Source organism: Trichomonas vaginalis, chromosome VI, assembly GCF_026262505.1.
Source record: "Trichomonas vaginalis G3 chromosome VI, whole genome shotgun sequence".
NCBI classification, from domain to species: Eukaryota; Parabasalia; order Trichomonadida; family Trichomonadidae; genus Trichomonas; species Trichomonas vaginalis.
In genome coordinates, this window is record NC_067208.1 from 12,813,398 (window position 1) to 12,826,169 (window position 12,772).

Here is a 12,772-nt window from a genome sequence, read left to right on the forward strand (position 1 = left end):
TTCTCCAAACTCACTACGTTTTCCATAAGAAACAGCAGTTGTATATTCGTAAGTTCCAGGAACTATTTTCTGACCTTCTAAATGAAAGATTACCAATGACAACATATTTCATTCGAAACTATAAAGAAATTCTCAAAGCTTGTGGTGGAATGAACATTGAGAAACAGATGAAGATTTATACAAAGAGAGAAGATAAATATGTAGTTCGTTATGATAGAACAACACCGTTATGGGATGTTATGAAAACATTGTGGGAGTGCAAATATTTCGAACCTATTTCTTATGGAGAACTTTTCACATATACTACTGACTTATATAAACAGAACCTTGCACCATTTAAAGATTTGACATATGCTCCAAAGTATTGTGTACAACTGAAGAAGAAAGCAGAGTCAAAAGAAGTAAATAAAGCTAAATGTAAATTCATACCTGAGCACGTTTTCTTTGCTGACTTTGAGTGTAGTACGGATGGCTTTCATAAAGCTTTTAACATCTGTTATGACAGTGAAGATGGTTCAGTTAGTGAAAGCATTTGGGGTCAAAACTGTGCAACAGAATTTTTGGAAAGACTTCCTGACAAGAGTTTAATATATTTCCATAACCTCAGTTATGACATAAACTTCATCTTAAGACACATGACAGAAGTGAAAGGAACTCCCATCATTAAAGGTTCACGAACAATGCAAATAACTGGTTTATATAAAGGACGGGCAATTATTATAAAAGACTCTTACAGTGTTATAAATAAGAAGCTTAAACTATTTCCTGCTATGTTTAACTTACAAACAGGACCGAAAGAAGTATTTCCATATAACTACTACAGCAGTGTTTTGTTAGCAAATGACAACAGAACTGGTGTCATTTCTGAAGCATGTAAGTTTATCCATGATGCAGATACATTTATGAAGAACATAGATTCCATCAAAGGTTGCAGAATAGATGAAAACCACTTCGACTTAGAAAAAATATAGCACGTTTTACTGCAAACAAGATGTAAGAATTTTAAGAGAAGGTTTTGTAAAGTTCCGCAATGACTTATTGAAAGAGTTTGATTTAAACGTTTATGACTACGTTAGTATTTGTTCTATTGCTAACAAATTGTTTGAGAACAGAGTATACTTCCCGAATGGAAATCTTTATGACCTCTCAAATAAACCAAGAGAATTTATTTCGAGATGCATTCAAGGTGGAAGATGTATGTTGTCAGATAACATGAAACAAAAGAGCAAAAAGAAACTCATTGCTGACTTCGACACTGTTTCATTATATCCTTCAGCTATAGCAAGACTTTATACTTTAGAAGGTATTCCAAAAGTATTGAAGGAAGAAATGTTAAGCACAGAGTATCTCATGAGACATTTATTCGATGACGACCAAAAGGAACCCATTGGTGAAAAGTTTATGTCTGGCTTCTTTGTTCTCATTAAGATAACAGAGATTGGTATACCCAGACACTTTCATTTAATAGTTTGCGACCCTGAACTAAATCCAGAACTTAACGTTCCAAGAAGTTCAAACACTTGCTGTCTCATGTATGTTGACCATATAACATTACAAGACCTCATAAAATATCAAGGTGTCAAATGTGAAGTGTTGCAAGGATACTATTACGATGGAAACAGAGATATGAGAATAAGAGATGAAGTAAAGAAGTTGTTTGAGTTAAGGTTAAAGTATAAGAAAGAAGAAAACCCCTTACAAGAAATTATAAAACTCATTCTGAACAGCATTTATGGCAAAACTATTCTATCTCCTATTGAGTCAAAAATAACCATAGTAAATGACAAAGATGCTATAAGATATGCTATAAGAAATTACAACCATATAGTGAAGTTCGAAGGTTTGGATGGTTCAGATAAAACTATTTTCAAGCTAACGAAAAGCATTTGCAGACACTTTAACTTCTGTCCACTTGGTGTTAATATTCTGTCTATGTCAAAACGTATTATGAATGAAGTATTCTGTACTGCAGAGGACATGGGACTTCAAATCTTTTACCAGGATACCGACAGTATGCACTTATATAATGAAGACATCCCAAAGCTTGCAGCAGAGTTTAAGAAGAGATATGGTCGCGAACTTATAGGAAAGAACCTTGGTCAATTTCATAGCGACTTTGCAGAAATAACACCTGGAAAACAAAGTTTAGCTTATAAAAGTATTTTCTGTGGAAAGAAGACCTACATAGACTTACTCACAACGATTTAAATGAAGTTGCATTTCACTGCAGAATGAAAGGCGTGAAGCAAGATGTTATTGCTTTAACCGCTAATGAAATGTTTCCTGAAGCTATACAATGCTATTACAATGAAGATAAGAACATTCACATACCTGTTGGAACATATGACAAAGACTCTGAGTTCAGTTTAATGAAACTTTACAAAGCACTTTATGATGGTCAAGAGATTGCATTCGACTTATGTAAGTCATGTCAACCTTGCTTTGCTGAAAAGTTCAACTTTTCAATAACGACTAAAACAAGCTTTATTCGTAAGTTGAAGTTCTGAGGTCATTTATTTTTGTCAGCAATGAGGTCATTCGTGATAAAAATAAAGCTAGCGTAGATTTTACAATACTGCGATGGTAGAGTTTAAGAGTTGTGCTTCAATGTAGAGACAGTCCTTATGGTCTGGAGGCAAGAACACTGGACATTTATGGTCATGAGTGGAGAACATGTCTATCCAAAACTCACGATTGAAGCCAGTTAATTTATAGTATTTAGGGTTAGGAAGTGGTGAAGTTCTTGTATGACCAATGAACTCATTTTCAACGCCTTTGGCTATATTAGAGTAAAGTATTGCTTGCTTTCTATCCCAAATGCCAGGTGTTACAATCTTTGAAAATTCATTTTTCCTCGGAAGCATTGCATCATAATTGAAAACATTCTTAAAATCATCACTTGGTTCGGAGATTTGAAATCTTATACGTAATGGATTTTCTTTCTTTTTAGCGACTTCATTGAATGGTGAGAATACAATGAATTGACAGTCATGAGTTCCATCTTCATTTTCATTAAATTCATAATGAAAGTCTATAAGTTGTGGCTGACTACCTTCTTCTTTCAGTTGTGCAAGAAACTCACGTAAAGGCTGTAAAGTTTGTACTTCAATGTTGAACTTTTTCTCGAACATCTCATTAAATGAAATCATACATTGCAACAATGTTGTATCGTCTTTAAAGTATTTGTATATGTGAATGTTTTGGGCGCTTAAAGACTGTTCGTCATTTTCTATCTCGACTTGAAGTATAAAGTCAACCTTTCTGAAAGCACGTGTTATATACATAGATGTTATGCCAATGTACTTCTCTTCATTTATGTTCACAATCCAGTCTGTTGGAAACTTAAACGTTACTCTGTTCCCCTTTATTTTGACGTCAGGGTTTTCACTACTGAACGCAACAGATAAAGGTATTTGTCTATACATTTAATTCGGATAAAAATAAACCATTTACTCTTTCTTTGCTTCAGCTTCTTTAGCTTTTGCTTCTTCTCTAGCTTTTTTCGCCAGCAAACGTGGGTTCTTCTGTCTTCCAGCAGCTAATGCAGCAAGTTGTTTTTCACTAAGTTTTCTCTTTGGTCTCTCTGGCTTTTGTTCTTGTTTTTGTTCCTTCAGTTCGGATAAAATTTGCTCACGAATTTCTTTCTTCAATGCTTCAACATCTATGACCCCTTGGGTCTTGTCCGTAGGCTTGTCTGAGTCATTTGACTGCAGATAAAAAACAAAATTAAAACTTTAACCGATGTAAAATGAGCTTGTCAAAATCAGAGCGAGAGTCTATTATATTAAATGACGCAAGAGGAATACAACATCCTTTCTATTATGTAAGTCAGAGTAAAGATGGTAAAATATACGTAAGAAAAAGAAAGGTTCCATTAGCGAATGCAGAGAGCGACAACATTAAGGTGCATGGCAAGGGTGAAGCCCATATAAAACCTTCTGTTCAAACTGAAAAGTCAATAGAACAAGAAGAAAAGAAGCCAGATGTACTTTCAATAACGAACCAAGAGCTTATTGCAAAGTTCGTGAATTTCATTGAAAAACAAACCGAGTCAAAGAATCCTGACCCACCAGTGAAAGAAGTTGAGACAAAAGAGAATGTACAGTTCATTGAAAATGTCAAGAAACAACTTCCACCACGAATGCCAAGAAGAAGAGTGAGAATAATGAAGTAAATAGATATTTTTATCCGAAGTAAATACATGCAGAACGAACAGTTAAACGAATTTACTCCAGCAGAGCATATTCATCAGATCAGATTCGCTCATATTTCGATATCATAGACAATGCAGTTCAAATTTGGTGACACTAATAGAAAATATTTCTGACGCAAAGATTCCATCACAACCTGGAACTGCTAAAGATAACACATGGGTAACATTCAATCTCTCACCTCCTGGTGAAAATATGTTGGACCTTTACAATACATTCATTACGTATAAAATGGAAGGTCAATTTTTGCAGATAAAGAAATTGGTTCAGGTTCCAATAAAACAAACCCACCAGGATTTTGGATTGGTTTCGATGACGCTTTCTATGCAGTTGCTGGATATCAAATCCTTGCAAATGGTCGTATCGTATATTCTCAAGACAACGCAAGAGAAGAAGCATATATAACTTCAAACTCACAAACTACCGAACAAATAAAGAAAGTAGATGTTTTCTCAAAGACTCGACATGAAGATGTATGGAGTCATTCGGGAACATGCAGAACAGGACAAATTGTTAGTGGTCCAATTACAGCAGAAAATCATTTGATTTTAAGCTTCGTTTAAGAATTCCTGTTAGAAGATTCCTTCCATTAGAAGCTATAAGATTTATTCCTGCATTTGCTGGTAACATTCAGCTTAAAGTAAAGTTCAGTAGCGACGCCTTACAATGCACATCTATATCTGTAAATGATATCATTGCTTTCAATCCAACTCTTAAAGTTGCATTTGCTTCAGATTCAAATCCACCGACAAATAAATTTGTTCCATGGAATGAACCATTCACTATGATAACGAAGGCAATAGAAGCTAGTGGAACAGTTACTATTACAACTGTAACCCAGCAACTATTTCGAACAAAGATGGATTTTAATGAATGTTTCATTCATCCAAAGTCATTCTCTTTAGACCCTAACATTTATACAGAACTTGTAGAACATTATACAAACGAGGCTTTATGTTTTCCTGTTAAAGTTATGGATTGGATTCCTATGGACGGTTCATTCTCAAAGAATACAGATAGTTCAAGTGCAACATTTACAGCAGCTTATACGCCTATTAATGTTAAAAGTATTTGGGCACTATTTAGAAAGAAAGACAACTATTATGTTAATTTTGAGAACCCTAAGTTTAAATATCTTCAGCTTTCCATGGGAGCTTATGGAAATATGCCTGCAGAACCTGAAAAATCATATGGACCTGTATTTTATGAAATGGTTGCGAACGCTTGCAATACAAACAATGATATGATAGGATTTAATGAAGATGTTATGAGGTCATTGGTGGATGATGGTAGTGTGGAACATAAATGGGATAGCTATGACAACACACATTTCTTATGTGGTTTTCCAACAGAAGTGGACTTTTGCTTCCAGCAAGGTCAAACATCTACTGCTCCAATAACATACAAATTGTCTGTTAAAGGACCTATTGAACTAGCAACTGAAAATGTACCAAAGCCACTTATTGGATTTATGAGGATTGTTGCTTTGCCATTCAGGTGCGTGCTAATGGCATCCCCATAATAAGATTAGATGACTATAACTTAGCTACGGACGACAGTGAGAATAAAGAATGAACGTTTATTTTTAAAGCTTTAATAATGAGTTCTTCATCAAGCTCTCGTGAACCTTCACCATCTATGAAACAAACTTTACCAAACGATTATGGAGCACCTATTGAATATTTCTTACGAGCTGCACAATGGCAAAGAGCAGTCTCACCAAGGTTAGGTGTTCCACCAGCTCCTGTCAAAAATAGCATTTGGTCAAGTCCTTATATAAAATATGGTCTCCCACTAGGTTTGCTAGCTACAGCAGGAGCAGTAATGATGTTGAAAAGAAACAAAGCAAATGTTGTAAATAATACTGAAGTAGCTGAAGTTAAACAAACTCCAACACCTTCGCCAAAACCAACGCCTTCACAAACAACACCTTCAATGACTCCTGAACCTATGGAATTACAAACTCCTGTTCAAAAGTCAACTCCTAAACCGACTCCAACATTTAAACCAGAACCTACTCCTCAAATAAATCGTAAAACTCCTGCGTTTCCTTACTGAAAAAATAATGTTAGTTTTATTTAATATTAAAATTTTTATTTGATTGAAATGACGACTAAAGTCACTGAAGCAATGAAACAAAAATTTTTGGTAGAATACATTAAATCAGGAGCGGTTCCAGAAGGTTTTTACGTTCATACTATGAAGGATGGTAGAGTTCAGTTTAGAAAGATAAAGCAACCATTAGATAAAGAAGGAATTTTGAGAAAGATTAAACTTCATGAGGACAACATTGCTGAACTTAGGAAGAAGTTAGAAGAGTTGGAGAAAGGAAGAGAGTTATAAAGCAATGAATTCAACGGGTGAAAAAAGAGGTGAAAAAAGAGGTGAGATTTCACCACTTCACCTAAATTTAAATGGATGTTTTCATACGTGTGAGGGTGGTGATATCATTTATTTTTAAGTTTATTTTTATATAAATGACAGAACAAAAGCAACTCATTCGAATTCCACAGTATAACAAACATACATTTAAACATTTATTCTTCCTTCCTGAGCATAACATGTTCTTTCAAATACATCCGAGACCAGTTGACTTTTCATTGACTGTGTATAAAGATAGAAATAGTTATATCATTAAACCATACGATGACGAAGGTAAGTTATGTAAATTGTACGTTAAGAAGTTAGAGAAAGTTTATGGCTTCAAGTATGACTACAATAGGGTTAACACTGATGATGAAGATATTGAGGAAAATTTATGAGAACATTAGTGAAGTCGTTAGTGAGAACGATAGTGAGAACGTTTATTTTTTACATTAGTGAGTTCGTTAGTGAAGTGGTTGGTGGTTTTGTAAATATTTAAGGTTAAGTTAGTGTTGTCGTTTGTGTTGTAAAATATACGTTAACGGTTTTGTAAAGTGTTAAATTCACAAGTATTGGGTAAAGTGAAACGCAGTGCCGCCGTACCCAAGATAACCATACTAACTAAATTGATGTATCTTATAGAGAAGTACGCAGATACTTCAAAGAAAATCATTTCACCAAGACGCGATTAGAGCATGCCGGGCCAGAAACAGCAGTAAGATATTGGGCGCTTTCACCCAATCTTATCTGGCACGCAGATGTTCATTATTTTAGGGGTGTTCGTGGCCAGTATATTTATGGCATAATCGACGATTTTAGCCGCAAAGTCCTAGTGTGTATACAAATACCAGATATGCTGGCAGCGACGACAGCGAACGTTGCGGCTTCCGCCTTCATTGAATTTGGCGCCCCTTATTGTTTCTGGACCGACAACGGTTCAGAAAATAGGGGCGCCTTTCAAGATCTACTTGATCTTTGGGGCGTCCAATGGCGGCATACAGACTCTCATTCTCCCTACCAAAATGGGAAGATTGAGAGATTCAGTTAGTATACAAGTCTTGGGTATGGCGGCACTGCGTTCCACCTTACTCAATATAACCTTAAATATTTACAAAACCGTTAACGTATATTTTACAACACAAACGACAACACAAACGACAACACTAACTTAACCTTAAATATTTACAAAACCACCAACCACTTCACTAACGAACTCACTAATGTAAAAATAAACGTTCTCACTATCGTTCTCACTAACAACTTCACTAATGTTCTCATAAATTTTCCTCAATATCTTCATCATCAGTGTTAACCCTATTGTAGTCATACTTGAAGCCATAAACTTTCTCTAACTTCTTAACGTACAATTTACATAACTTACCTTCGTCATCGTATGGTTTAATGATATAACTATTTCTATCTTTATAAACAGTCAATGAAAAGTCAACTGGTCTCGGATGTATTTGAAAGAACATGTTATGCTCAGGAAGGAAGAATAAATGTTTAAATGTATGTTTGTTATATGTTTTGTTTTGTATGAGTTGTTTGTTCTGTCATTACATCCAAATAAAAATAAAAATAAAATAAAAAATAAACTTAAAAATTAAAAAATTAATGATATCACCACCCGCACACGTATGAAAACATAGCACAAAAATAAATTTTAGGGTAGAAGTGTTAGATCTAACCGTTTTCTAACCTCTTTTCTAACCTGTTGAATTCATTGCTTTATAACTCTCTTCCTTGGTTTCTTTTTAGTTGCTTTCTTCACGTCTGTCTCCAACTTGACTGTCTTTCTTCTTCGTCCGTAATGATACCAGTTACTTCCACCAGTCAATGGGTCAAATGGTCTTTCGTAAGGATTTCCATACATTCCATAGGGACCATACGGAAGAACTACTGGTGGAGAAGAAACATTTTCTTTAGTTCCATCGAATCTATTTAAATGCATTGTTTCACCTTTCATCTGGTCATTAAAGTCTTTTGCGTGTTTTGCAAACTCATCGTCCTTTCCTAAAGCATTTTCTGACTCAGTCGCAACCAAATTGGATGCTTTATTTATGAGCCCTATTTTATTTAATCTTAACTTCTTTGCAACCCAGCCTCCAATCTTCCCTTTATTTGCATCTAATGTCTTCGAAACCCTTCCTCCACTCATTTTATTTACTGCGTCATAAGCCCCAAGTGCTTTTGCTCCAAATGCTAATGCTTTTGTTCCCATTGCGCCTAAAGCTGTCCAAGCTACCATTTACACCATATTAAAAATCTCTCTTCAATATTATCTCATAAAAGTTCTCGTTACTGGAGAAAGTCAATGAAACATAAACATTCTCATTCATAAACTTCTTTCTTATCTCATCTATACGCTTCAAAATGTCTGAACAATTGCTAACATCTTCTACAACAGTTATTTCATCATGAATGACCTTCAAGAACAAGCTCATTTAATATGCTATTAAAATCATCTCAATAATGAGTCCATCCTTTCCATCTTTAGGTAGCACAACATCTTTCATTGAAGAAGGTTCGACAAGTCTTATGTTAAACTTACTGACAAAGTTTGTTATACTATAATGCTTCGGCGGCGAATACATGTAGTTTGAAAGACATAATATAGATTCTTCAGCAAATTCACTTATACTGGATTTTATAACAATGTTCTCACGAGACCAAATACCACCAATTGACAATCTTGTAAGCAATCCTGCTGAACCTTCTACTGTAAACGTCGATGGTAACATTCCACGAAGGTCATCTATTGACATCTTTGAGTCACTGAATTTAAATATTTTCTTAAAGCAATCGTCATTATCTAACCATGCAATAGCTTTGAAGTTTTCATTCGAATATACATCTGCTTCATTAAATGTAAAACCTGACTTCTTTGCAGAGACGACTTTAAAATCTATTGCATTTGTTTCAAAATTATATACTATGGTAACTTCTGAAGGTAATGGATGTCCTTCCGCAGTCAGTTGTTCTCTCACTACCGTTTGAAGCTTTGTGTTAAAAACTTTCATGTCATCTCCTGTGTCTAGGTTCACATACACAGCAACAGGAAAACTATCTTGCTTCTTTGTTTCATCATTATACCTCAAAACATTAAAGTTCTTCAATAATATTGTTCTTCCTGCTGGAATACTTCTAACTTGTCTTATTTCAATAGCTTTCTCACCTCCTACATACTCTACCCAGTGTCTTGGATATTCATAAGTATACTGACTTTCTTGAATTTTGGTGGTTTCATCATAACGTGTTCATAGTATATCTTTATACTCTTGTCAGTTAGACTCGGTGCTATGTTCTGAATATTTCTGACTTGCATTTTTAATGAAGATAAAATGAAGCATTTAATACATGACGTAGATGAAGACATGAATGAAAGCAGTGAAAAGCTCAACAGTTCTCTCATTCTTCCTTTCAGTAAGGACTATGAGTTCTGTTCAAATGGTGTGTATTTCTATTGTGGAAAGATGGGTTCAGGTAAGACATTCAACCTCATTCGTCATATACTCATAACAGAGCGTTTAGGAAACGACTCTTACTATGACCAAATCATTATATCAGCAACTTCAGACTCTATGGATTCAACAGCGAAAACATTTATGTCAAAAGTTCAAGCCTCTGTCGTTAAAGTTCCAGACAGTGAACTCATTGAATTTCTTCAACGTTACATTCGACGTAAGAGAAAATATTATGCTATTGTAGAGTTCATACAGTCAGGAATGCAAAAGACTTCAGAAGAGATGGAAAGAATTATTGACAAACACCACTTACGTCAATACTCAGGAGTTTACGATATGAAACGACTGACAAACTACATTCTGTCAAAACTTTCAAAATACCCCTTCAAAAAGTATCCTTCAAACACTCTGCTCGTTTGTGACGACTTCGCCGGAAAAGGTTTAGTGTCAAAAGCAGACTCACCATTAGCTAACATCATAACTAAAGTCAGACATTACCACTTAACTGTAGCAATACTTATGCAAACATGGCGTTTCCTTGCTTTAAACATAAAACGTCTCATAACTGACTTCGTTATCTTTCAAGGTTTCTCACGCTATGACATTGAACTCATTTGGAAACAGTCAGGTATAACATTACCTTTTGAAGAAATTTGGGAAGCATATAAGTCTCTCATCTCTCCTCGTTCATACCTTGAGATTCATATCATGACTAATACCATTAAAGTCAAAAACATTCCATGGGAACGACCAACATTGTTTTAAAGTTTAACCTTCAATTGACTGATGGTAAACAAATTCCATGCATCTCTGTCGCCATTTCTGTTAATATTTTTGCTGTCATTCATATCATCCACTTCCCCATCCGTTAGCTTTTGAGGATATGTGTTAGAATAGCTGTTCTTAAATGAAGGCTTTTCACCTTTGAGAGCATAAACTCTATAACTTTCTGCATACTTTATGTTTGAACCTCCTGAGCCATCATTGACATAAATTTTTATAGGCTTCCACCCTTTGTTCATATTCCTGCTTCTTCCCTTAGCTCTTTTGTTCAGTAGTTCTACATCTTTATACACAGCTCCTGTCTCAGTGAATTCAACAATATTTTCATTCGTTAGCTTTACATTCAAACCCTTGTCGAGTATATTGTTCATTTCATACATATAAAAGGTTTTTATTCTATATGAAATGAGAAGCAAATCCATCTTAGCTGGTGCCGTTAATGTTCCAATTGAACCAACATCAAATGTTGACTCACGAACGACAAACAATATTGTCATAAAGAACTATAGTTCAGAGTGTTTGAAAGAAAAAGAACCAGAACTTAAGTCGGGAGGGCTCAAAGAGCCCATCTTGGCGCATGGCGCCGTGAATTTAAACTCAGCTTCAAACGCTAACGCTACATCAGATGTTAAGTTAGAGTATCCACCACTGGACCAAATTCTTTCAAGAGAAGCCAACGACAACCCTTACACAAATGTTCAAACAAATCCTTCAGATAACGTAGACCATTACCTTCTTCAGTTATACCAAACAATTTTACTCAAAGACGATAAGAAGCTTTTGACAAATCTTATAAGCAAGAACCAAATAATTCTAACAAAGGAGGACCTTGAAAATGTTATCTCACGAATAACAGGGAAACAATGTGTCATTGACTATCTCGACCCTGAAATCGAATGCTGTGGTCAAACTCCACTATTCATGAAAATAGGTAACATCCGCATCATTGAAACACCAGGAACTACAGGAGTTGAGTTTAAGTATAAATATTCGAACGAGTATACAAAACTTCTACTTATAAAGCTTTGCTTGAAATATGTTTTAGTAAATTAAAGCAGTCAGGAGGGCTCTTTGAGCCCATCTTGGCGCTTTGCGCCGTCAGTCAAAAAAATTCAAGTTAGCAATTTGTAATATCTGTCCAAAACTTCTTCAACAGTATCGAACTCATCTTCATAATGCAAACCTAATCTTATTGACTTGGTGCAGTTTTCACTAACACAATATAGCGCTTTGCGCTCGGCGCCTTTGACGCCTTTTTCTGTTCTCTTGACTGGCATAACTAACTCATTTGTTTCATCAAACAGCAACAACCAAAGTTCATGACCTAATACATAACATTCATACTTTATATTTTTAGCTCTGAGTTCTCTTGTAAGCTGTTGCATTTAATATTTTCTAAAAAGTCAACTTCAACAGTCATTCGCACTGGTGCCTTCAGTTCTACAGGCTCTCCTTGAAAGTCAACAAGTCTGAATTGCATGTCTTTCAAATTATGAGGACTAATGCGAACCCATTTACCTAAATGAGTTGCTATGACAGGAACGTTTGGAATGAACATTGAATTGACTGCATAACAGAAGGATTTATATTCTACTGAACCTTTACTATTAACTCCTGAAATACCTGTGACATTAGCTATTTTTGACTCAACGTACAAACAATTACCATAACATACGTATGGAACAGATTTCATCTCAATCGTTTTGTCAACACTTTTCAAAGGAAATGTCATATGGTATGCTCCCAGAAGAAGTTGTACTCTATGACTCATTCTTGGTATCTTGAACTCTTTCTTTAACTGAAGGCTTCAATGCTTCCGCTCAGAAGAGAGTTCGACATCTATGTTGTTCAACTAGTTTCTTCATTTATCGAGAGTATCTATGACTTCCAACAATTTTATCTATGCTGTACTCGGCTTCTGCTTAGGAAATCGTTAGCTAACACTTCTTT

The 12,772-nt window shown here is 35.1% G+C and overlaps 7 protein-coding genes and 1 pseudogene across 8 annotated transcripts, besides 2 other annotated features; 5 read left to right on the forward strand and 3 right to left on the reverse strand.

Annotated features, from left to right (window-relative positions):
* Window positions 1-74: 74 nt before the first annotated feature.
* Window positions 75-7,198: a mobile genetic element.
* Window positions 1,198-2,071, forward strand: TVAGG3_0854860 (organellar and viral DNA polymerase type B; the record flags this gene model as incomplete). The annotated part of the gene is made up of 1 exon (XM_051249428.1): window positions 1,198-2,071. A coding segment is annotated over one exon (874 nt), but the record flags the coding sequence as incomplete, so codon positions are not given.
* On the reverse strand, window positions 2,568-3,131 carry TVAGG3_0854870 (uncharacterized protein; the record flags this gene model as incomplete). Its single annotated transcript, XM_051249429.1, has 1 exon — window positions 2,568-3,131. The coding sequence occupies one exon, from the start codon at window positions 3,129-3,131 to the stop codon at window positions 2,568-2,570; it is 564 nt and encodes a 187-aa protein (XP_051084904.1).
* Window positions 3,749-4,174, forward strand: TVAGG3_0854880 (uncharacterized protein; the record flags this gene model as incomplete). Its single annotated transcript, XM_051249430.1, has 1 exon — window positions 3,749-4,174. One exon carries the CDS (start codon window positions 3,749-3,751, stop codon window positions 4,172-4,174), a length of 426 nt encoding a protein of 141 aa, XP_051084905.1.
* TVAGG3_0854890 (repellent protein 1 family) lies at window positions 5,907-6,269 on the forward strand (the record flags this gene model as incomplete). The annotated part of the gene is made up of 1 exon (XM_051249431.1): window positions 5,907-6,269. A coding segment is annotated over one exon (363 nt), but the record flags the coding sequence as incomplete, so codon positions are not given.
* On the forward strand, window positions 6,318-6,554 carry TVAGG3_0854900 (uncharacterized protein; the record flags this gene model as incomplete). Its single annotated transcript, XM_051249432.1, has 1 exon — window positions 6,318-6,554. The coding sequence occupies one exon, from the start codon at window positions 6,318-6,320 to the stop codon at window positions 6,552-6,554; it is 237 nt and encodes a 78-aa protein (XP_051084907.1).
* Window positions 7,199-7,617: 419 nt separating the features above from the next.
* Window positions 7,618-12,772: a mobile genetic element.
* Window positions 8,287-8,823, reverse strand: TVAGG3_0854920 (annotated as a pseudogene). Its single transcript has one exon. A coding segment is annotated over exon 1 (537 nt).
* On the reverse strand, window positions 9,020-9,595 carry TVAGG3_0854930 (uncharacterized protein; the record flags this gene model as incomplete). The annotated part of the gene is made up of 1 exon (XM_051249433.1): window positions 9,020-9,595. The coding sequence occupies one exon, from the start codon at window positions 9,593-9,595 to the stop codon at window positions 9,020-9,022; it is 576 nt and encodes a 191-aa protein (XP_051084908.1).
* Window positions 9,917-10,277, forward strand: TVAGG3_0854940 (uncharacterized protein; the record flags this gene model as incomplete). The annotated part of the gene is made up of 1 exon (XM_051249434.1): window positions 9,917-10,277. A coding segment is annotated over one exon (361 nt), but the record flags the coding sequence as incomplete, so codon positions are not given.